This window comes from Budorcas taxicolor, chromosome 11 (genome assembly GCF_023091745.1).
Source record: "Budorcas taxicolor isolate Tak-1 chromosome 11, Takin1.1, whole genome shotgun sequence".
Lineage (NCBI taxonomy): Eukaryota > Metazoa > Chordata > Mammalia > Artiodactyla > Bovidae > Budorcas > Budorcas taxicolor.
The window spans coordinates 146528890-146549637 of NC_068920.1; the positions used below are offsets into that span (position 1 = coordinate 146528890).

The following is a 20748-nucleotide window of genomic DNA, read 5'->3' on the forward strand; positions in this document are numbered from 1 at the left end:
GCAGTTGTCAGATACCCAGTTATCTCTGGAGCTAGCTCCCGTCCCAGTTCAATTCCCTCTGCTGAACTGCCTTGCCTGCTCTGGCCTCAGTGATACAGGGCATGCTGAGGGGGGGGAGGCTTTGTACTTGTATCTGCTGGCCCTCCTTGCCTTCTAAGACCACGGGGTCCTGGGACTTCCCTGATGGTCTAGGGATTAGGACTCGACGCTTTCACTGCGCAGGGCCTGGGTTCAATTCCTGGTCAGGGAGTTAAAAATCCCACAAGTCTCTCGGTTCAGTTCAGTTCAGTTCAGTCGCTCAGTCGTGTCCGACTCTTTGCGACCCCATGAATCGCAGCACACCAGGCCTCCCTGTCCATCACCAACTCCCGGAGTTCACTCAGATTCACGTCCATCGAGTCAGTGATGCCATCCAGCCATCTCATCCTGGGTCATCCCTTTCTCCTCCTGCCCCCAATCCCTCCCAGCATCAGAGTCTTTTCCAATGAGTTAACTCTTCGCATGAGGTGGCCAAAGTACTGGCCAAAGTCTCTCGGTACGGCCGATAAATGAAAAAGTTGTCAGATCACTGGGTCCTGTTGTCAGTGAGGATCTGGCATGGCTGATGGGAAAAGGCAGGTTGGGGCCAGAGCCAGACTGTCCGCTCAGTGAGGCAATAGCCCCTGGGTGTCGGATGATACCCCTAGAGTGACCCCTGCACACCATACTCCTCGGTCCTCTTCAAGTGAGGTGGGGCCCGTGGTGGTACCCCCAGGTCCTGTTCCAGTCCTGTGTGCCCCGGGCACCTCCGTGGCCCACCTCAGCCCTGGACGAACCTCCCCAGGCCCAGAGGTCTCCCTGAGCTCTTCCTAGCACCCAGCTGGAGCTCACCCTCTGCCCTTGGGCCCCATGGTGTTTGCCCTTGGTGACCACTGTCCCAGCGACCAGACATGCGGAGCAGAAACCCTGGGATCAGTCTCCCCTCTGGAATGTCAGTGCCTTGAGGGCAGGGGCCTCCTTTGCTCATCTTCCCCACAGCGGCAGGAGGGGCCTAGCCTAGAACAAGGGCCCGCAGGCTGTCTGAAGGGAGGCGATGAGCCTCCTCTTTCGGTGTTCCTGCAGCCCCTCCTTGGGATCCCGTGGCTGTCTTGTGTCCAGGCCCCCCCGGGGCTCAGGCCGGCGTGACCCTGCTGGCTGGGTTCTGACAGCCAGCAGGTTCTGACTCGGCAGGAAAGTGATGCTCACCCCGCTCCTGGGAAGAGAGCACACACCTCCCAGATGGTTTAGGTTGTGCAAGCGCCTTCCGCGTGCTGTTCCCTGCCATGGGAGGAAGAAGTCTTGTAGACTCTGGGGATTCCCACAGGTGGGGCCCCACCAGGGTGCGGCTCCAGCAAAAATGGGGCCATGGCAAACCTAGCAGAGATGCTGCGGCATGTCAGGTCAGATGCAATCACCAGGAGCTTAAGAAAAAATAAAAGGAATCAGTTTTGTTTAAGCATTGGGGAGAAGGTCAGGTTTCATTGGGCACCCATCAGTTCCCTGCTGGTCCCCAAGAAGCCAGCCTTCCCTCACCTAGTACCTCACTTGCACGTAGCAGGCACAATATGAACGTGTATTGAATAAACGAACAGATGACCGAAGGAAAACATTCTGAATCTTTTATCCCCTGACTTTCAGAAACTCCCACCAGTTTGTCAGTCATGCAGCGGATGCACACCACAGATTTCTCAGGATGGCCCTAGTTTCAAATTAACATCAGCAACAGACTTTTGTGTACCAGGTCCTGGGCTAGACACCTAAGCAGAGAAGTAAATCGTGGTCCTGACTTCAAAGGGAGTGGGAGTGGGAGACCCAAGGAGCCTGTCCAGTGTGATCTGGGCTGGGATGTCAGGCCTGCAGGGCCTGGGACAGCAAGAGGTGGGTGAGCCTTGGGAGGTGAGGAGGGCAGGGTCAGAGGGTCCTGGGTGCCAGCCTAAGAGGTTAGGCCTTTACCCTGTGGACCAAGAGCCACCAGTGAAGGATTGCAAACAAATGGCTGGTCAGATCTGAAACCTGTCCTGCTGTGAAACCACATCTGAGGTAGGTGGAGTGTCCAAAGCTGGCCAGGCACACGCTTCCTCAGACTCTGACTTCTGTCCGCTGAAAAGGCAGGCGAGGGGAAGCAAAGCATCACTGCAATCAATGCGCCAGGCAAGTGAGTGCTTGCTTCAACCCCTGGACAGAGGCCACCTCTTCCCTTCAATGTACTGTGTGGCCACTGACCAGCCGCAGGGCCCTGCTGGGCTCCCGGAGGCCCTGACCCACTTCCTGCCAGGTGGCCCTTGTTCCAGCACCTCCCAGGGAGCCGCACCAGGGTGGAGGCTGGGTGGGGCGGTGATGCAACAAGGCTTTGTAACACAAATGTCCTGGGGTTTCCACTGGTGTCTTTGGCTTCTGACAGGTATTTTTGGGGATGCTCCATTTCTCCGATGACGCCTGTGTGGTTCAGAGTGAGGAGGGCCTCCCAGGAAGCTCCCGGCTGCCCCAGGCACATCATTTGGAAATTGGCAAAGACATACACTTTCCGCCTCAGAGGGTGGATTGGACTTTTGGAAACACCTAAAACAATTCAAGGGCAGGGCTGGAGGATTAGTGAGTGATGAACTTCCGAGCTCTATTTTTGGTCAAACGTCCACACGTGACAAGCTGTGTGCCGTGATTGAGTCCCACTTCCCTGAGTTAGTGGCACCCTGGCAGGACAGGTCCCCACATCCTCCTGTGGCCGGATGTCATGAACCTCACTCCACAGTCAACTCTTACTACACTCCCGGGAAGAAACTTGGTGTGGGATATGACCACGGACACGTGGACCGGATACAAACCCATTTTCCGAAAAGTTCTCGACGTTGATTGTTCAATATTGAGGACACGGATACGTAAATTCTTGCTGACCGTCATCTTTGATGTTACTCCTGCTCAGTAAAGGTGACTCCATGCATTTGTAATCATCATGTACCTTTATTAGTCCTTTCAGATAAATAACTTAAGAAAAAACACCTTTTGTGCCAGACACGTCCTCACTTTTGGTATCAGAAAACGTGGTCAGCAGATTTATACAGAGTTCTTTGTAAAATACGTCAGAGATTCTTAGGACATCAGAGCTTTGATCCAGTCCAGTCCAGCTAAAGAACATTTTACCAAAAGGCCTTGAGATCCAGAGAGCAGAAGTGATGCTCAGGGTTTCGTGATGAGCTAGGTGCTGAAGACAGCTTAAATAATTGGAGTTGGTCCCAGAACTGAGGTGGGATGACCAAGGGCACCGATCTTATTGGCATGTCCCACGTGCATTCGGATGTTTTTGCTTCCTTCTCTAAGTTATTGCCTCTGCACCAAACACAAAAACCTTATCTCCATGTAAGGGTAACTTCATAGTTTGCAAGGATATGCTGCTTTTCTTTAAGGAAAAAAAAAAAATTGTAAGGGAGAAGATAAAGTCTATGGAATTTATGCAGAAATACAAGAATGCCATGCATTTGAACAAGACCAGGTTTAGTCACTGTAGGTTTATCTTCTCAGATCCAGATTAGTAACTGGGTTTAATGACTCAGGCCTGCTGACTCCCAGGCCTAAGGCCAAAGTCAAGAGTCTGCCTGCAGCCCCAGGGCCAGCCCTCAGGGAACCAGCACCTCCTCCTTCCCTTGCTTCTGTTTCCCCATCTGGGTCAAGATGGGTCATCTGGGCATGGCCAGGCCTCCCCAGAGGAGAGTGCAACATACATGCAGTTTGTATGTTAGAGGTGGGCTGGCAAGAGAGGCCGTGTGTGGGGGTGACCCGTGCGGGAGTGGCACGGGTGAGTGGCAGAGAGACAGACCACCTGGCTTCCTGAATCGAGAATTCGCCTCTTTGTTCTAGTGAATACTTCTAATTCTAAAATACAATCACAGGACTGAGCTGAAAGAGACCCTAGACCAGGGCCAGACCCTTGATGGCTGGAGACAGAGAGGCTCATACAGGGTCAAGGAGATGGCCAAGGTCACAGAACAGCAAGCTGCTGGCAGGACGGGGGGGGGGGGGGGGGGGGGGGGGGGCGTCGGGGGGGCAGGGGGCTGGCTGGCCTTCCCTCCACACGAGGCTCCCACTAGGATCCCACACTCGGAGACATCCGGTTCCCCCCACTGGAAGGAAGCCCAATAGCAGGGGACAATGATCGCCACAAGGACTGGTTGATTGATGGGCCTGGGAGAGCAGGGCAGCAGACAATGCTCCCTCTTGGCCTTGGCACTGGACACGGGAGACTTCCGGAGTTTGAGGGAAAAAAATCTGCGTGTCACTGGAACAAAATGTTTCTTCACAGAGCGGGGACAAATCCCAGAGTGTTCACCACGAAATCGAAGCTGTCCCACTTAGTGCCTGGGGCTGTAATGTTCTCAGATGGGACTGTTTATTGTATTGTTAATCTCAATCCCTCCTAGGAATTAAACTTGCTAGGGTGGAGTAACACCCCCCCCTCCCCCCCGCACCCCCGCACTCCCCTCGCCACCCACCCCCCCACCCCCCACCTCCCTAGTGGTACCTGGTACTCAGTGGTTGCTCAAGGACTGTGTAAAGAATAAATTGATCAGGGTGACCAAGAGTAAAGGCAGCTGTCATGTCCCCTCACATATGAGGACTCGCTGCTCTTTACCCTCTTCTGTCATCTCTCTTCTTGATTCTGTGGAAGCCATGCATGGCCCAGGGAAAGTTAGGTTACTCATTCACTTCTGCATTCATCAAACTAGTACTCTTCACAAAGGAGGTTTTTGTAGCAGTGAAGATCCTTGGGTCTTCTAGTCCCGTTTTCTCCTGAGGCCCAGAGAAGGGAAGTAACTTACCCAAGATCATACAGCAAATTGAGATCAAGGTAGACTATAGCACTGAGTTCTGCCAGGCTCGTCCCCTTCACTGACTGTGTGGCTAGCGCTAATTTCACACCTTTTTACTCCCACTGGCAGCCCTCAGGTCAGTCACACCCTACGTTGGGACATAATGGTGTCTGTTGGACTTTGTCTACAAGGGAAGGAACACTTTAAATGCAAGGGGAAAAAAGTGCCCCACGTGCCTCCCTAAGGTCGGCAGTGGTGGTGAGGGTGGGCAGCATCTGGGAGAGGCCAGTTCTCCATCAGAGTCTTGGCTGCACTCCTGGGGACTCCCAGTTTCCCAGTTTTTGCCATATGTATTCCTCCTGTAGCCACTGTTGTTGTGTTGGGACTCACATAACTCTCCCAAAGTGAGCCAATCACAGCTGCCCTCAGAGAGGTCATTGATAAGCACCACTCAATACCCTGACAGACTTTATTATCTTAGGCTCCAAATCACTGCAGATGGTGACTGCAGCCATGAAATTAAAAGATGCTTGCTCTTTGGAAGAAAAGCTATGACAAACCTAGATAGCATATTAAAAAGTGGAGACATGACTTTGCCAACAAAGGTCTGAATAGTCAAAGCTATGGTTTCCCCAGTAGTCATATATGGATGTTGGAGTTGGACCATAAAGAAAGCTGAGCACGGAAGAATTGATGCTTTCGAACTGTGGTGTTGGAGAAGACTCTTGAGAGTCCCTTGGACTGTAAGGAGACCAAACCAGTCCATCCTAAAGGAAATAAATCCTGAATATTCACTGGAAGGACTGAGGCTAAAGCTCCAGTACTTTGGCCACCTGATTTGATGAGCCCACTGATTAGAAAAAGACCCCGATGCTGGGAAAGATTGAAGGCAGGAGGAGAAGGGGACGCCAGAGGATGAGATGGCTGGATGGCATCACCGACTCAACCAGCAGGAGTCTGACCAAGCTCCAGGAGGAGATGGTTAAGGACAGGGACGCCTGGCGTGCTGCAATCCCTGGGGTCGCAGAGTCGGAAACGATTGAGCGACTGAACAACAATACAAAGGACAGTGGATCGCCCGGTGGCTTGCAGACCTGTTACCTCCCCCCCCTTGCCCTAACGCCCTTAGACGAGTCTCTGGTTTAAGCGCAACGTGCCTCTTCGCATGTCCTCGGCTGCCTGCTACCTTCTAGGAAGACACCCGGACATGTCAGACGCGGTTCAATACGCTCAGCGGCTCGAGAGCTGCCCAGAGCTGTGCCTCTTAATTTGCCCGCTGACCGCTGCCCCTTCTGCCTCCTGCCCCACTTCTTCGTGGGGTGGAGCTGCTCCAGGATCACCTCCAGGTCCTCCCACCGGCATATACAGACGCCCCGCAGAAAGAAAGAAGGGCCCGGGGTCCGCCAGGTGGGGTCCACGTGGCCCGCTCGCGCCCAGCGATTTCCGTTCTCTGCCCGAGGGCACGCGGCATTTGATGCCAGGTGGAAGGAGAGCGCTGGCTTGGCGCACACGCTGCCATCCGGCGGGCGTTCAGAGGCAGGTTTTGCAATCCTTCGGCTGGCGTGCGAGCGGCTACCCGCCTTAGGCGGCCAGCCAGGCGCGCGGAGCCCCGGGGAGCCCGCGGCTGGTGCGCATGCGTGGGCCGGCGGCGGGCCCGGGAGGGGCGGGGTTGGGCGGGGCTGGGAGGTGCTGACGTCGATCCGCCGGCGACCCCCACCCCTCCCTCTCCCCATCCCGGGTTGGCCCCGCCCCCTCCCTGGGAGGACGCCCGGACGGAACCGATCGCGGCTGGTTTGAGCTGGTGCGTCTCCATGACGACACGCGCGGCGCTATAAGTAGCGGCGCGGCGGCGCGCCGGGCTTTGTCAGTTCCCCCTCAGCCTCCGCCGCCGCCGCCCCTCTGCCAGCGCTCCGGCGCCACCTCGGGCCGGCAGTCCTCCGCGGGAGGGAGCGAGGCGGCGGGCGGCCGGGCGAGCGGCTGACGGGGGCGGCGGGGCGGCCGGCGGGTCCTTCAGCGCTCGGCGGCGGCGCGTTGTCTCCATGGGGTTGGCCCGCCGCGCCCCTGCGCTCTGAGGTAAAAGAGGGGTCGCGTTCGGGCGGTAGGGAGGCCGGCGGGCGGGCGGGCGGGCGGGCGCGGGTGAGGGGCGGGGGGTGCCGGCCACGTGTCCCGGAGACCGGAGCATAGCGGGCCCCTGGAGCTGCGAGGACACGTGGTCGCAGAGCCCGGCCCGTCGGCCCTGGGGGTCCCGGGTGGAGCCGGACCCCGACCCCTCCCGGCTCAAGGGCAGCCTGGCGCTGGGACGGCCCAGAGTTCACCTTTTCTGAACCACGTCAGTGAGGGTTTTCTGAGCCGGAAGCTCTGGAGCTCGATCCTTCAGCCGCTATTTTTTTTAAACCCATGTGGTGGTCCGGCAGCAGGTGCAGGAGGAGGCAGGAGGCGAGACCGGCACAAGTCTCTGGGTGCCGGCCTCCCGTGCACGTGCCGTTCCGCCGTGTTGCCCTGGAATTTCCTTTTTTTTTTTTTAGTTTTTTTTTTTCCCCCCTGCTGTGTGTACAGAGCGAATGGCCCAATATAGAAAGCCACTCAGATCGCTAGAGCTGAGATAACCCGTGTGTAACTGATACTGCTCGGCCGGACTTAGAAATGTTGATGGAATCTTTGACTTGGCGATTTAGGAAAAGTCCTTAGATTATTAAGATCAGACGAACGACTAAGACGTAGGAGCCAGTCACAAGATTTTCCCCAAACGGCCGACTGTTTGAGAATCCGAAATAATGAGGGAAGATGTGGGGAGCAGAACCTTTTAGGAGTGTCTAGTAGGGAGGACAAAATGTGCTAATTTCATTCAAATCTAAAATTTAATCGATTTGTAAAATTTTCAGTTGCGGTTTGAGTTGGTACCTGTCTAACGTTTCCCAATTGGCAAAAAATAATTTCATACCAGAGAAGGCCCATGTTTTGCTAATCCATGTCATTTTAAGTAACGTAGCCATATAGAAAAAAACACCCAAAGGTGTTCTGGGGTGAACTTTCTCTGTATCAAAAGTTACTGAAGAAAAGCTTTGAAAGATACGAGGAAGCAAAATACTTAATAGTGGTGTGTTTCAGAGAAATACACACTTGTAAATTTAAGCCTGAATGTTGTCTTTTTTTTTTTTTTTAAAGACCCAGCACGGCCCAGTCTATCACTGGTGACCCTATTTAAATGTTACTTTTGTAGACAGAATGTGTGTGCTGGCGGTCTGTTCCCTTCCCCTAAGGGCAAATTAGGAAGCTAGGAGGTTGACAAAGCCAGCAAGTCACATTAGATCAAGTCTTGCAAGTTCTCCCATGCATGGGTTTGGATTTATGGCAGGCTCGTCCCCCTGGGCCTCTCATAGTGTCCCATGCCAGAGCAAACCCGGCCCCGAACCATTGCCTGGCCTCTGCCAGTAGGCTGCAGGCACTGAAGTGGGTTGCACAGTGGAAAAGATGACCTCCCTATCAGAGATTAAATAGATTAAAATAATAATTTTAAGGTAACTCATTGACCAATGTCACATTTTGTGAATGCCAAGGACAGTGGCTCTGATGGTTAAATGAGCTTTATTTTTGTTTATTCAGAAATCATTGTTTGCTAATTTTTGTAATTCATAGTTGAGAATGACTCCCAGGTGATTATCATTCATAGCCAATCATGTAAGTTAGAGTGCCTGTGAGGATAGTTGGGATTCCCAGAATCCCAAGTAGTTTAGTAGGCAGCGCTGGTTTTAGAATATCGATTGCCATTCAGATACAGCAGCTGTAATACATTCTGTTGATTTTTTTTTAATTGCATTTAAAAAAAAAACACATGCCTAGCATGAAAATTAGCTCCTTTCTCAGGAAAATTTAGAGCACTCAGTAAATTGATAACAGTGCCTGTTGGTCACTAAAAGTTCTTCTGTAAAAGACTTAGCAAATCTAGGAAATAGCAAGGTGTTTATATGGCAGCTTTGCAAAATTGCTATCATGGTGTTTTAAGCTTCTAAAGAAAAACAGGTCTGAAAGTAAGCTGTCATGAAGCTTTTTCCCTCTCAGTGGACTGAGTGCAGGAAAGTTTCTGAAACCTGTATTCTGCATTTTAGCAGGAATGTTTGGAGTGCCTTTTTTGAGGTGGACAGAACTATATATGGGCTTCATTGGTAGCTCAGCTGGTAAAGAATCCGCCTGCAATGCGGAAGACCTGGGTTCCATCCCTGGGTCGGGAAGATTCTCTGGAGAAGGGCATGGCAACCCACTCCAGTATTCTTGCCTGGAGAATCCCATGGACAGAGGAGCCTGGCAGGCTATAGTCCATGGGGTCACAAAGAGTCAGACACGACTGAGTGACTAAGTACAGTACTATATATGGAAGTTGAGTTTGAAAAACTCTAGTGTTGAATCTGTGAGGTCCTCATTCCATTGAGATTTATAGAACCATTGGACTTAAACCTAGAAATAATGGGATTTCCAAACCCAGGGAGTGAGCTGTCTGGAGGGTGCTTTAGTAGCCCTGCTTCTTGGGTGTGTGTGTGCTGTCAATACCTGATCTTCCAATTTAATGTGCTCTGAAGGTGGACAGCAGATTGTATGTTTATCGAACATTTCCAGTGCTGTACAGAGAGCACACGCATCTTCGGTGGACTTGGAATTCCTGGAGAATTGCCTTTGTGAAAAGTTGGCATAATCCCTTTAAATTCCATCTCTTACGTTTTCTACGTAAGTATTTGTGATTGTTGCAAGTTTATCTTAGTTACTAAGTATTAATAAAACTTCTGAGTAGATTTGTCTGCCCTATTTGCAGTTTGTTGTGTCTCAAAAAGACATCAAGAGACCATGAACAGCTTTAGTAATGAAGAGTTTGACTGCCATTTCTTGGATGAAGGCTTTACTGCCAAGGACATTCTGGACCAAAAAATTAATGAAGTTTCTTCTTCTGTAAGTATATATGAAGTCTGTGCTGGTAGTGCAGCTTTGAGAATGTTAGGCAGATGAATGGGAAACTTCAGAAGGGTCTTATGGAAATGTCCTGTTAGGGAATTGGGAATTTAATTGGCTGTGGATCCTCCAGTGACAATTGTGATTATCATGTCCATGATTGACTAGGGTTCATGAGAACGATGGCAAGTGAAGGGAAGGCTGTGCCTTGGTCATCTGTTAAATTGCTGATGGGTCTTCTGTAACCACTCTTACTGCAGGATGATAAGGATGCCTTCTATGTTGCGGACCTGGGAGACATTCTGAAGAAACATCTGAGATGGTTGAAAGCTCTTCCTCGGGTCACCCCCTTTTATGCAGTCAAATGCAATGATAGCAGAACCATAGTGAAGACACTTGCTGCCATTGGGACAGGATTTGACTGTGCCAGCAAGGTGAGCAAAAGCAGCAGAACTCAAATGATGTCTGTAATGGCCCTCCCAGCAGGGAAGATCAGAATTGCTTTGCTTGAGCAGAGGATGCTAAAGAGAGTGGACATGGGCCAGCTTGTCCATATATTAGCTACATGTGTAAATACCTCTTTTTCAGACTGAAATACAATTGGTGCAGAGTCTCGGGGTGCCCCCAGAGAGGATTATCTATGCAAATCCATGTAAACAAGTGTCTCAGATTAAGTATGCTGCCAATAACGGAGTCCAGATGATGACTTTTGATAGTGAAGTTGAGCTGATGAAAGTTGCCAGGGCACATCCAAAGGCCAAGTAAGTTATTCTATTTGAGGGCTGATCAGATATGGGACATGTATAATATGAACAAACTCAAATTTCCAGTTGTTAGATTTCTATACTAGTAAATTATCTGTGTACTGAGTTAAACCAAATTAGACTCAGACCACAGGGTATCAGAGCCAAGGAGTCTTATTTTAACCACGGCTGTAGGTGATCTTGTGTCGGTGGGAAATTTGATATACTTTTCTTGCTTCTAGGTTGGTTTTGCGGATCGCCACTGATGATTCCAAAGCAGTCTGTCGCCTCAGTGTCAAATTTGGTGCCACGCTCAAAACCAGCAGGCTGCTTTTGGAACGGGCGAAAGAGCTAGATATTGATGTCATTGGTGTCAGGTGAGATCTTGGTGATGGCAGGGATGGAGATGAAGTATTAGACAATGCAAGTTTTATAAGTCTTCTCCTACCATGAATAGTTATTTCCAGAAATAGTAAGAAATAGTGTATTTTTTGTGTTTTTTTTTTTTTTGACACCAGCTTCCACGTGGGAAGTGGCTGTACTGATCCTGAGACCTTTGTGCAGGCCATCTCTGATGCCCGCTGTGTCTTTGACATGGGCGTGAGTATCTGTGAGCCCCATGTGTGAGGAGGGGGGCAGGGATGGCATTAACAACTTGTCCCAGTTCTAGAATTGACCTTCATAAAACTCATCTCATATTACATATTTAACCTTAACCTGCTGTATACGTTTTTCATGACTTGTTAATCTGGCTGATGGACTTAATTTTCTTGACTCCAGGCTGAGGTTGGTTTCAACATGTATCTGCTTGATATTGGTGGTGGCTTTCCTGGATCTGAGGATGTAAAGCTTAAATTTGAAGAGGTAATTTATAACAGAATTACAGTCTGTAGCTCTTAGCAGGTTCCTTTTTGAAATATTTCAAAACTTATATGTCACAACTAATCATCAGAAGGGACTGTACAAACATGAAAGTAAATGTCTTGGTGTGGTATTTTGAATGACTTGGTCTGGTATTTTGAATGACTTCTGTGCTATTTAAAATTGTATTATGTTAGTTAATTAGTCTCTCAGTTGTGTCCAACTCTTTGTGACCCCATGGACTATAGCCTGCCAGGCTCCTCTGTCCATGGAATTCTCCAGGCAGAAATCCTGGAGTGGGTAGCCAGTTCCTTCTCTGGGGATCATCTCAAGCCAGGGATCAAACCTGGGTCTTGTGCGTTGCAGGCAGATTCTTTACTCTCTGGGCCACCAGGGAAGCCCTGTATTATCTTACTAGTTTTCTAAAATAAAATGAGACAGTATTTTCAAAAGTCTTAGGAAAATTGAGGACTGTCACTGTGGAGTTAAGAGAACCTGCTGACTTTAGTACATTTGCTAGATTTTGTGCTTCCTTTACTTAGAACGTTGTTGTTTAGTCATTGAAGGTAAGCCATTATATGCTACTTACTTATAAAATCCATACTTTGTTAAAATTTATGTGAATAGGAAGAATACAGAGTTTACCTTGTTAGTATATATTTATATGTTAGATAAAAATATTTAGGCACTGGTAATAAATTTGTCCCATTGCTTAATAAAATCATACCATAACATCTTATTAAAGAGTAAAAAGTCTTGAGGATAATCAAAATGAAACCACAGGATATGCAGACTGGTTTTCAGGGAGGTGTTTATCGTTTGCTGTTTGAAGATAAACCTCTGTTGATGGCAGCTCTCAATGTTTTTGATGTGTTTCAAAGTGCTGCCCCATGTGAGTTCCCCTTGATGACCAATTACTCTTTTCTGTCTGTCTCTGGTAGATCACCAGTGTAATCAACCCAGCACTGGACAAGTATTTTCCATCCGACTCTAGAGTGAGAATCATAGCTGAGCCAGGCAGATACTATGTTGCATCAGCTTTCACGCTCGCAGTTAATATTATTGCCAAAAAACTTGTATTAAAGGAACAGACAGGCTCTGATGGTAGGTATCAAGATTGAATCATTGCATATATATACTGAAAGTTCGTACCTAAAATGGTTAAGTGGTAGTTGAGACTATTTCTGCTTTTCTAATCATTTTCTCCTTTTTTTTAAAATTTGCTTTTCTAGATGAAGAGGAGTCTAGTGAACGGACGTTCATGTATTACGTGAACGATGGAGTATATGGCTCCTTCAACTGCATTCTTTACGACCACGCACACGTGAAGCCTCTTCTGCAGAAGGTACCTTCCGAATGTGTCATATACACCAGTGGGAAGATGGCTGGTCAGAACAAGTGTAAGCAGGTGTGTTTCTCTGTCTCAAATGTAGAGACCCAAACCAGACGAGAAGTATTATTCATCCAGCATCTGGGGACCGACCTGTGACGGCCTGGACCGCATTGTTGAGCGCTGTAACCTACCCGAGATGCATGTGGGCGATTGGATGCTCTTTGAGAACATGGGTGCTTACACTGTTGCTGCTGCTTCTACCTTCAATGGATTCCAGAGACCCACCATCTACTATGTGATGTCAGGGCCAACGTGGTTAGTGACAGTGTGTGTTTGGTTCTGATAAGAATTAGGTACCTTCCAGGGTTGATTATGCTTGTTCTTGTCCAATAGAATTAAGAAATTGCTTAGAATTAAATAATAACAATTATTTGTGTTTTTCTCCCCTTATTAAGAATATATGCTTTAGAAATTTGGGAATAATTACAATGAAAGGAAAATTCCTCCAGTAATAGTGATGTATATAGTTGCAGAATTTTAAGGCACAGTTGATTTAGAAAAGGCTGGTCAGTCTATTTCTGTACCTAGAGTACTTTAACTAGTGCATGTGACTTGTGGTTTCCTTCTTAGCAAAAAGATGGTTCTAAAGAAATGCTTGCTGTAGTACTACATTGAATTGCTTCCTGATGACATAGTAACCAGAGATGTAAATAGGCTCATGAATAAGTTACTGTGTCACACCCTGTGGAGCCGCTTGTTAGCGGTGACTCAGGGTTTCTGACTGCCGCCTGTCTCCTGTAGGCAACTGATGCAGCAGATCCGGGCCCAGGACTTCCCGCCCGGAGTGGAGGAGCCGGACGTCAGTCCCCTGCCTGTGTCCTGTGCCCGGGAGAGCGGCATGAAGCGGCACTCGGCAGCCTGCGCTTCCACGCGTATTAACGTGTAGATACCACTCTTGTAGCTGTTAACTGCGAGTTTAGCTTGATTTAAGGGTTTGGGGGGGACCATTTAACTTAATTACTGCTAGTTCTGAGATGTCTATGTGAGTAGGGTTGGCACAGGTGCACCAATGTGGAAGACTGGGAGATGGGGTCACACTTATCTGTGTTCCTATGGAAACTATTTGAATATTTGTTTTATATGGATTTTTATTCACTTTTCAAACATGCTACTAAAGGCTTCAACTGCTGAGCAAGCGTTTGTGGCTTGTGTATCAGCAGGGTGGGCCAGAAGCTTAGTGTTGTGACCGGTTTTAACAAAAAGGAATAAAGGATCTTGACATAACTTGGCATTGGGAAGTTTTTATGGTGTGTTCATTTCAGGTGGCTCACCTGAGCTTGTGTTATAGGTGGGAATTTTATGTTTTTTTTCCCTGTAGACTGAGAAAATTGCCCCAGAAGACTGAGGAGTTGACACGTTCTTAATGTTTTAAAAATCCGTGGAATACTTTTTTTCTGTTTTGACATTTTTATTTCAAGTCTGAGTCCTGGAGAAAGTCTAATGTGGCGTCTCAAAGAGTAGTGAGGGCATCTAACCCCATGGCAGGGGGAGGAAAAGGACAGGCAAGACCGTGGGCATCCTCAGCTGTTAGTGGTTCCCTACCCTGGATGCTGACTGAGCTTGGTACGCCAGAGCCCCTTGTTAACTAAGTGGTCTTTGCCTGTCACAGCAGCTGCCTAGGTGAGGTACACAGGGCCCTCTGAGCCTTGCCTCCAGAGACCAGTCTCATATTTGCACCTTGACTTCACACACAGGAAAAGGTACAGTTACAAACTAGCTTGTTACAGAGTTGCAGCTCTTATCTGACCTTGGCCTTTTGTTCTTTTTTACCCTACACCTCAGAAAAAGGGTGGCAGGCTCACATTTAAATTCCCAAGAGGGAATTGTGAATCCCTGCCGTAGCTCTGGACAGGAGGGCAGGCCACGTAAAAGCCAGAGTCTCTTGAGTAAGTCTCTCACCAGCCCCAGTCCCTGCAGGTGACATCGAGTATCTCGCCAGCTCTGTTAGAGGGACATGGGGAGAATAGCACACAGGCACAGACAGGGAGGCTGCAGCGTCTTGCCTCTCAGGGGCTGGATTAAGTACTTTTGATGCTATCAGTACCTTTACCAAGGAGTTGAGGGGAGTGACTTCGTAGTTTCTGAAAAGCCGCTTTCCCCCAGGCCTGAGTTCCACCTGGACACAGCACACTGCTGTGACGCCTGTTGCCTCCTGGCCGCTTAGCCAGACTAGGCTTTGGCTCATCACCACTCCTGGTGTCCTTGGACCTGAGAGCACTGCTCTAGTTGGCAGACCACTGAGTGAGACCTCTCAGGAGCCACAAAGAAAGTAGGTCTGGCGAAGTCTGGGCGGAAGAGGCAGAAGAACTCTGAAGTGAACAGTCTGCCCCACTTCCTGTGAGCAGATCCTTGTCTGGGTCCTCAATCTGCCCACTAAAGTTCAAGATAGAGAAATTGTTCTGTGTAGATTAGTGCCAGGAAGTACGAGCTAGACACCAAGGTTTTGGTAGTCTTTCAGAAGTTGTACCTTGTTATTCCTAAATGCTGATTATGGATTGAAAAGAGGGTTTCCCCTCAGAAAGTAGGCTGTACTGAGGGCTTAGGAACTGCTCTTCCCTCACTTTAGGTAAAGTAGTCTGACCAGCCAGCCAGTGCTGGTGGGGATGGAAGTAGTTGCAAGAGGTCCCATGACAACCACACCACAGCCTCTGAACCTGGCTCCTGAGGGTTTGGTGAAGCCACTTGGAGTCTATGGTGACATGGCCTGGGCTGGCCCAAATGACCTCACCTGTCCCCTACACCTGGGCATGAGCATGCGAGTTTGGCAAGAGGATGGAGAGCTCAGACAGCTGGGTGGGCGTCAACACTACCTCTGGGACCCTCTTAGAAGGTTCTAGGTGGCAGTGCAGACTAAAGATGGTACTGTCCGTCATTCGCAGACACTTCTAGACCTTGGTTTGAAGTGGACAGCTCAGGCCTCCATAAGATGCTGACACGGTGCTGGAGTCCCTACACAGGCCCCCACTGGGAGGGGCTCCTGGTCCAAGGTAAAGGCAAGCCAGGCAGGTCTTTATTCGAGTCACTTGGGGGCGTCTCAAAACGCAGATTGCTGGGCCCACTTCAGACGGGACAGGGGCTGTGGGGCAACAGGTAACCCCCTGGGAAAGTAGAAGGTTCTGATGTTCCTTGTACCACAATAAACCCCAGGTGTAAGTTTTCACTGTGACGGATTAGGCCACGAAGCTATTAGAAGAAAACATTTGAAGTAAAAAATGTAGGGGGCAAAGGGGAAAAAACACACATAGAAGTAGCCGATTTTATTCATAATAAAAGTTCCAAAAAATCAATAAAAGAGGAACAATGCTGTAGAAAGTGGGCAAGATGTGAACTTTTCACAGAAAACTTGAAACAAACCTTTAGAACTATGAGAATCTCAGCCATCAGTTTGGCAAAGATAGGAGAATTCACTCCCCCAACTGGGTAAGCGGGCAAGCTCACCCATGGCAGATGGGAAGGCAAGAATATGAATAATCTCTTGAGGGAATCTGGCAATTTAAAAAATTATCTAGGCTTCCCCAGGGGCTCTGTGGTAAAGAATCCGCCTGCCAGTGCAGGAGACACAGATTCAATCCCTGATCTGAGTAGATCTCATGCCGTGGGGCAGCTAAGCCCGTGTGCCACAACTGCTGAGCATGTGCTTTAGAGTCTGGGAGCCACAGCTACTGAGCCTATGTGTGCTTTAGAGTCGGAGCCACAACTGACCCCGCATGCCCTCGAGCCTGTGTGTCACACGAGAAGTCACTGCAGTGAGAAGCCCATCTCACCGCAACTAGAGAAAAAGCCGGTGCAGCAACGAAGACCCAGTAAAGCCCCAAACAAATGCACAATTAAAAAAAGAATCCACATTTTCTTTGCCCCAACAATTCTAACTTGTAAGAAATCTCGGACATGGCCGCTTACTAGACTTTTCATTGTAACAGTGTCTGTATAGCACATATGAAAAGCAAATGTGTGTTCACCAGGAGGGAACCATTGAGATGATCACTGGGACACAGCCGCTGCGAGACGCATGGGCCCTGCCAGAGCTGGTGGGGACCGTGGGTGTGTGGTGAGCTACTGTCTGTACAAAGAGCAAACCAAACTTTGTGCACACGCATACCTACCTGCATATACAGAAACTTTTGGAAGAACTGACATAGGGACGTAGCAGGAAAATGGAGGGCCTGAGGAGGCGAGTGCAGACTGACTTCATGCGCACTTTTATATGTGTCTATTGCTGACTTTAAAGGAATTATATAAAATATGCCTCCCAGGTGAGGAAACAGAGAAAAATCCTGTTATGTGGCTCCTGTGCCCATGAGCTGCTAAACAAGGGCCGGCGAGCTTGGTCGGGGTCTTGGGTGGGCTTGACCAAGGCCTCCCTGGCAACTTTTCAGGGTGAAGGGGCTCTGACTTGTGCCCACCCAGCTCCGGAGGCTAATGGAGACATCAGAGCACCTGGGGATAAGGACTTCACCCCTGCCTCTCCCTCGCCCCCACCCCCGCCAGGGAGGGGCTCTCTGCCCCATCTGGAGTCACCCCCTGGGGCCAAGGTCAGACCTGAGTCTGCACCTAGACCAGCCTGCACTGCGAGCCAAGCCGGAAGCCTGCACACAGACCACTGTCCAGGCCTTCGACAGCCCTCTCTAGCCTCCCAGCTGACCATCCTTGGTGCTGCACAGGCTCCACTCAGCCTGTCCTCTGTAGCCCTGTGCTCCTCGTATCCCTCATAGTGACCCCGAAGATGGTGACCTTGCATGTCTATGCAGACTCCATCCCTCTCTGTCAGGTTTTCTTAGGTTACTCTACTTGCTGGCTGGTCACCCTGATATTTTATGTGACAACCCTATCATCAGGGATTCCAAGTCCTGGGCACCAGGAGCCCAGCTGCACCTTCTGTTTGCTGTGTCTCACGGAAAATCAGGTCACCCCTGGGCCTCAAGCTCCTCACCTGTCAAATGGGGCAGAGAGAGAAAGCTCAGATACGAATCTGGTCCCGGAGTTTCCTAAACCAGGCTGGGGGGTTTGCGCACTCAAGCCTAGACGGCCCTCCCAGCCACGGCCACCAGAGGGCAGCAGCGCCTCGTGCTTGAGACTCCTCTGTGGTCTTGCACTGCCACCAAGCTGTCAGGTCCTGCTTCCTTGATGGCTCAGTGGTAAAGACTCTGCCTGCCAATGCAGGAGACCTAAGAGATGCACGTTCGATCCCTCAGTCGGGAAGATCCCCTGGAGGAGGGCATGGCAACCCACTCCAGTATTCTTGCCTGGAGAATCCCATGGACAGAGGAGCCTGGTGGGCTACAGTCCATGGGGTTGCAGAGTCCGACATCACTGAGTGACTAACACTAACATTTAGCCACTCAACAGATGCCACTGGTAGAGGCCTGACTGTGACAGGAGGGCTGTGGGCACTGGAACGTCGCCCAGCTCAGAGGGAGATACAGGGCCAGCTACACTGGGTATCTAGGCTCTGAGGCTCCAGACAGCTTGTCCTGGACCAGGCTGCTTCCCCGGAATCTTCCTGAGCACAGGTGAAGCCCCCCAAGGTGAGCCCAGCCCTCATTCCTGCCTCACACCCAGGGAAGAGCTGGTGGTCCCCCATAGCCTTTGTTCTCACCTCCTGCCTGTACCAGGTAGGTGATGCCCCCACCCTGGGCTCCTGAGGTGCCCACACCATGCTTGGTGACACGGTGGGCCACCCATCCCACCCTGGCTGTGAAGACAAGCCCTCCTCTCCCCCTATTGAAGCGCGGTGGTGTGGGAAGCCGAGGGGCACTGCCCTTATCTCCCCTCACCCACCAACTAGCCCTTGATGCCCAGGCCCAGGTCCTGCTTGTCCCCACATGTTGGGACCAGGGTACCAATGGCTGCTGGTGTGCCTCCCTCCCCATTTTTGCACGGCCCTGGGTCTATGCTTTTCCTACCCCAGGTGCCTGGTCCCACCCTGGCTCTGGCCCCCCTCTCTGTAGAAGCCGTGAGCTGTTCGCAGTCCTTGCTCTGAGCTAGACGGTCAGAGGGGCAGGTCTTGGCCCATAGGTATCCTTGCCCTCCCTCGAGGCCCTGCACCTGCCTGCCCCACCCCTCCACCAGCTGACCTACAGGGTCAAGGGCAGCACCCCTGGCTCTCTGGGTCCCTGTCGCATGTGTCCAGGGTCATGTGGTTATCAGTGGCCAGGCTGGGACCTGTTCCTCTGCCTCTGTGTCCAGGGCCCACTGGGTGCAGTTCCAGACCATAAGGTGGGCCCCCAATACTGACTTTTTAAAAAATTAATTTAGTATTTTGGTGGTGCTGGGTCTTTGTTGCTACTCAGGCTTTCTCTAGTTGCAGAGGGCGGGGGGCGCCTCATTGCGGGGGCTTCTCTTGTTGTCAGGCTCAGCAGTTGTGGCACGCGGGCTTAGTTGCTCGGCGGCATGTGGACTCTTCCCGGGCCAAGGACTGAACCCACATCTCCTGCGCTGGCAGGTAGACTCCTATCCACTGTGCCACTGGGGACTCCCCAACACTCTTCATTCATTCACTCACTCATTCAGAACTTCTGGTTTTTTTGCCTTTTGTTTTAAGCTGCTCTGCTCAGCTTGTGGGACCTCATAACCCCAACCAGGGATTAAACCCAGGCCACTGCAGTGAAGGCCCAGAGTCCTAACCAGGAGGCCACCAAGGGAACACCCTGAGCAGCTAATGCCAAGCCAGGCTGGGCACTGGCTCCGGGAAGGGGAAGGGGTGACCTGCGAGGTCAGTTCAAGGGGAAGAGCGCTGTGAGCAAGGCAAGTGTGGGCACTGTGAAGCGTACCCGGGAGGGGTGGGGTGACCTTCTGGAAGAGTTTTCAGCTCCGTTGGCATAGAGTCTTGAGAAAAGCACGACGTTCACAGAGGCCACAAGCTGGGGACAGGGGCCGGGGCTGCCCCCACTGTGAAAGCAGCCCGGGCCAGCCGGGGCAGGGGGCTCAGGTCCCTCCCCCACCCACCTGGAAGGAGCTGCAAGGCTGGCACCCGACACAGCCTCACACTGGTCCCCAGGGGCCACTTGCCTGCTGCTGATGCAGGCTGGACGCATGGGACCCTCAACACCCAGTGTCTATGTGGGTTGTTCCTCGTGCACGCGTCCATGGCACTGCCCCGCAGGACAGACACATATCCCTCACTGGACCCCCGAGTCCCACCGAGCCCTGCCTGCAGAAACCACACTGCCTGTCGCCCTGCACACACACACACACGCGCACACACACAGTGAAAGGGGCCATGTGGGGGGTGGGGGGTAAGATAATCTGACAGGTTCTCCTTCTGCCATTAACTTCCTGGGACCCGAGGGGTATGGACAGCTTCTAAGGGAGTCCCCGTGTCAGTGACGGGCCTGCGGGTGGTCCCTTCCCTTCCTTAGGGCAGGTCCTCATCGCCGACGACTCCCTAAGGAACCACCCTGATTTCTGTGAGCTTCTGTTGGGGCAGGGCCCACCAGGACCCCAGATCCACATCCTTCCCATTTGTGTGGAAGCACAGGGATGGTTATTTAACGTCTGTGTGGCTGGGTCATGGGTGTCCTGGCGGGTGGTTCAATGCTATTCTGAGTGTGTCTGTGAGGGTGTTTCTGGATGAGGTCAACACCGCATTAGCATACAGTACTGTAGGGCTTCCCACCAGGCTGAGGACCTCATCCAAAGGACCGACTAGAACAGGGCTGCACTGAGGCTCTGTTCTCTGCCTGGCGGCCTTGGGCTGGGACCACGGGCTCCTGCCTTCAGACCCGGACTGCAACAAATGCCGTAGGCTCTCCTGGGTCTCCAGCTGGCAAATCTTGGGACCATTCAGCCCCCATAATCTTATCAGCCAGTTCCTTACAATGCCTCTCTCTTTCCCTTCCCCCCACCCCAACCCCACCACCCATATACATGAATAAGTATTCAGAGGGAGGCGCTTCCCTGGTGGCCCAGTGGTAAAGAACCCACATGTAGGAGACATGGGGTTCAAATCCTGGGTCAGGAAGATCCCCTGGAGAAGGAAATGAAAACCCACTCC

At 50.9% G+C, this 20748-nt stretch overlaps 1 protein-coding gene and 1 non-coding gene across 2 annotated transcripts; both read left to right on the plus strand.

Moving 5' to 3' along the window:
- Window positions 1–6773: 6773 nt before the first annotated feature.
- ODC1 (ornithine decarboxylase 1) lies at window positions 6774–13979 on the plus strand. The gene is made up of 12 exons (XM_052648413.1): window positions 6774–6893; window positions 9395–9539; window positions 9625–9758; window positions 10019–10192; window positions 10347–10519; window positions 10744–10878; window positions 11020–11101; window positions 11282–11365; window positions 12304–12466; window positions 12595–12707; window positions 12796–13010; window positions 13497–13979. The coding sequence occupies exons 3-12, from the start codon at window positions 9657–9659 to the stop codon at window positions 13639–13641; spliced, it is 1386 nt and encodes a 461-aa protein (XP_052504373.1). The 5' UTR covers window positions 6774–6893; window positions 9395–9539; window positions 9625–9656; the 3' UTR covers window positions 13642–13979.
- LOC128057092 (small nucleolar RNA SNORA42/SNORA80 family) lies at window positions 8153–8285 on the plus strand. The gene has a single exon (XR_008200274.1). It is a non-coding gene; the product is annotated as a small nucleolar RNA SNORA42/SNORA80 family (small nucleolar RNA).
- Window positions 13980–20748: the final 6769 nt, after the last annotated feature.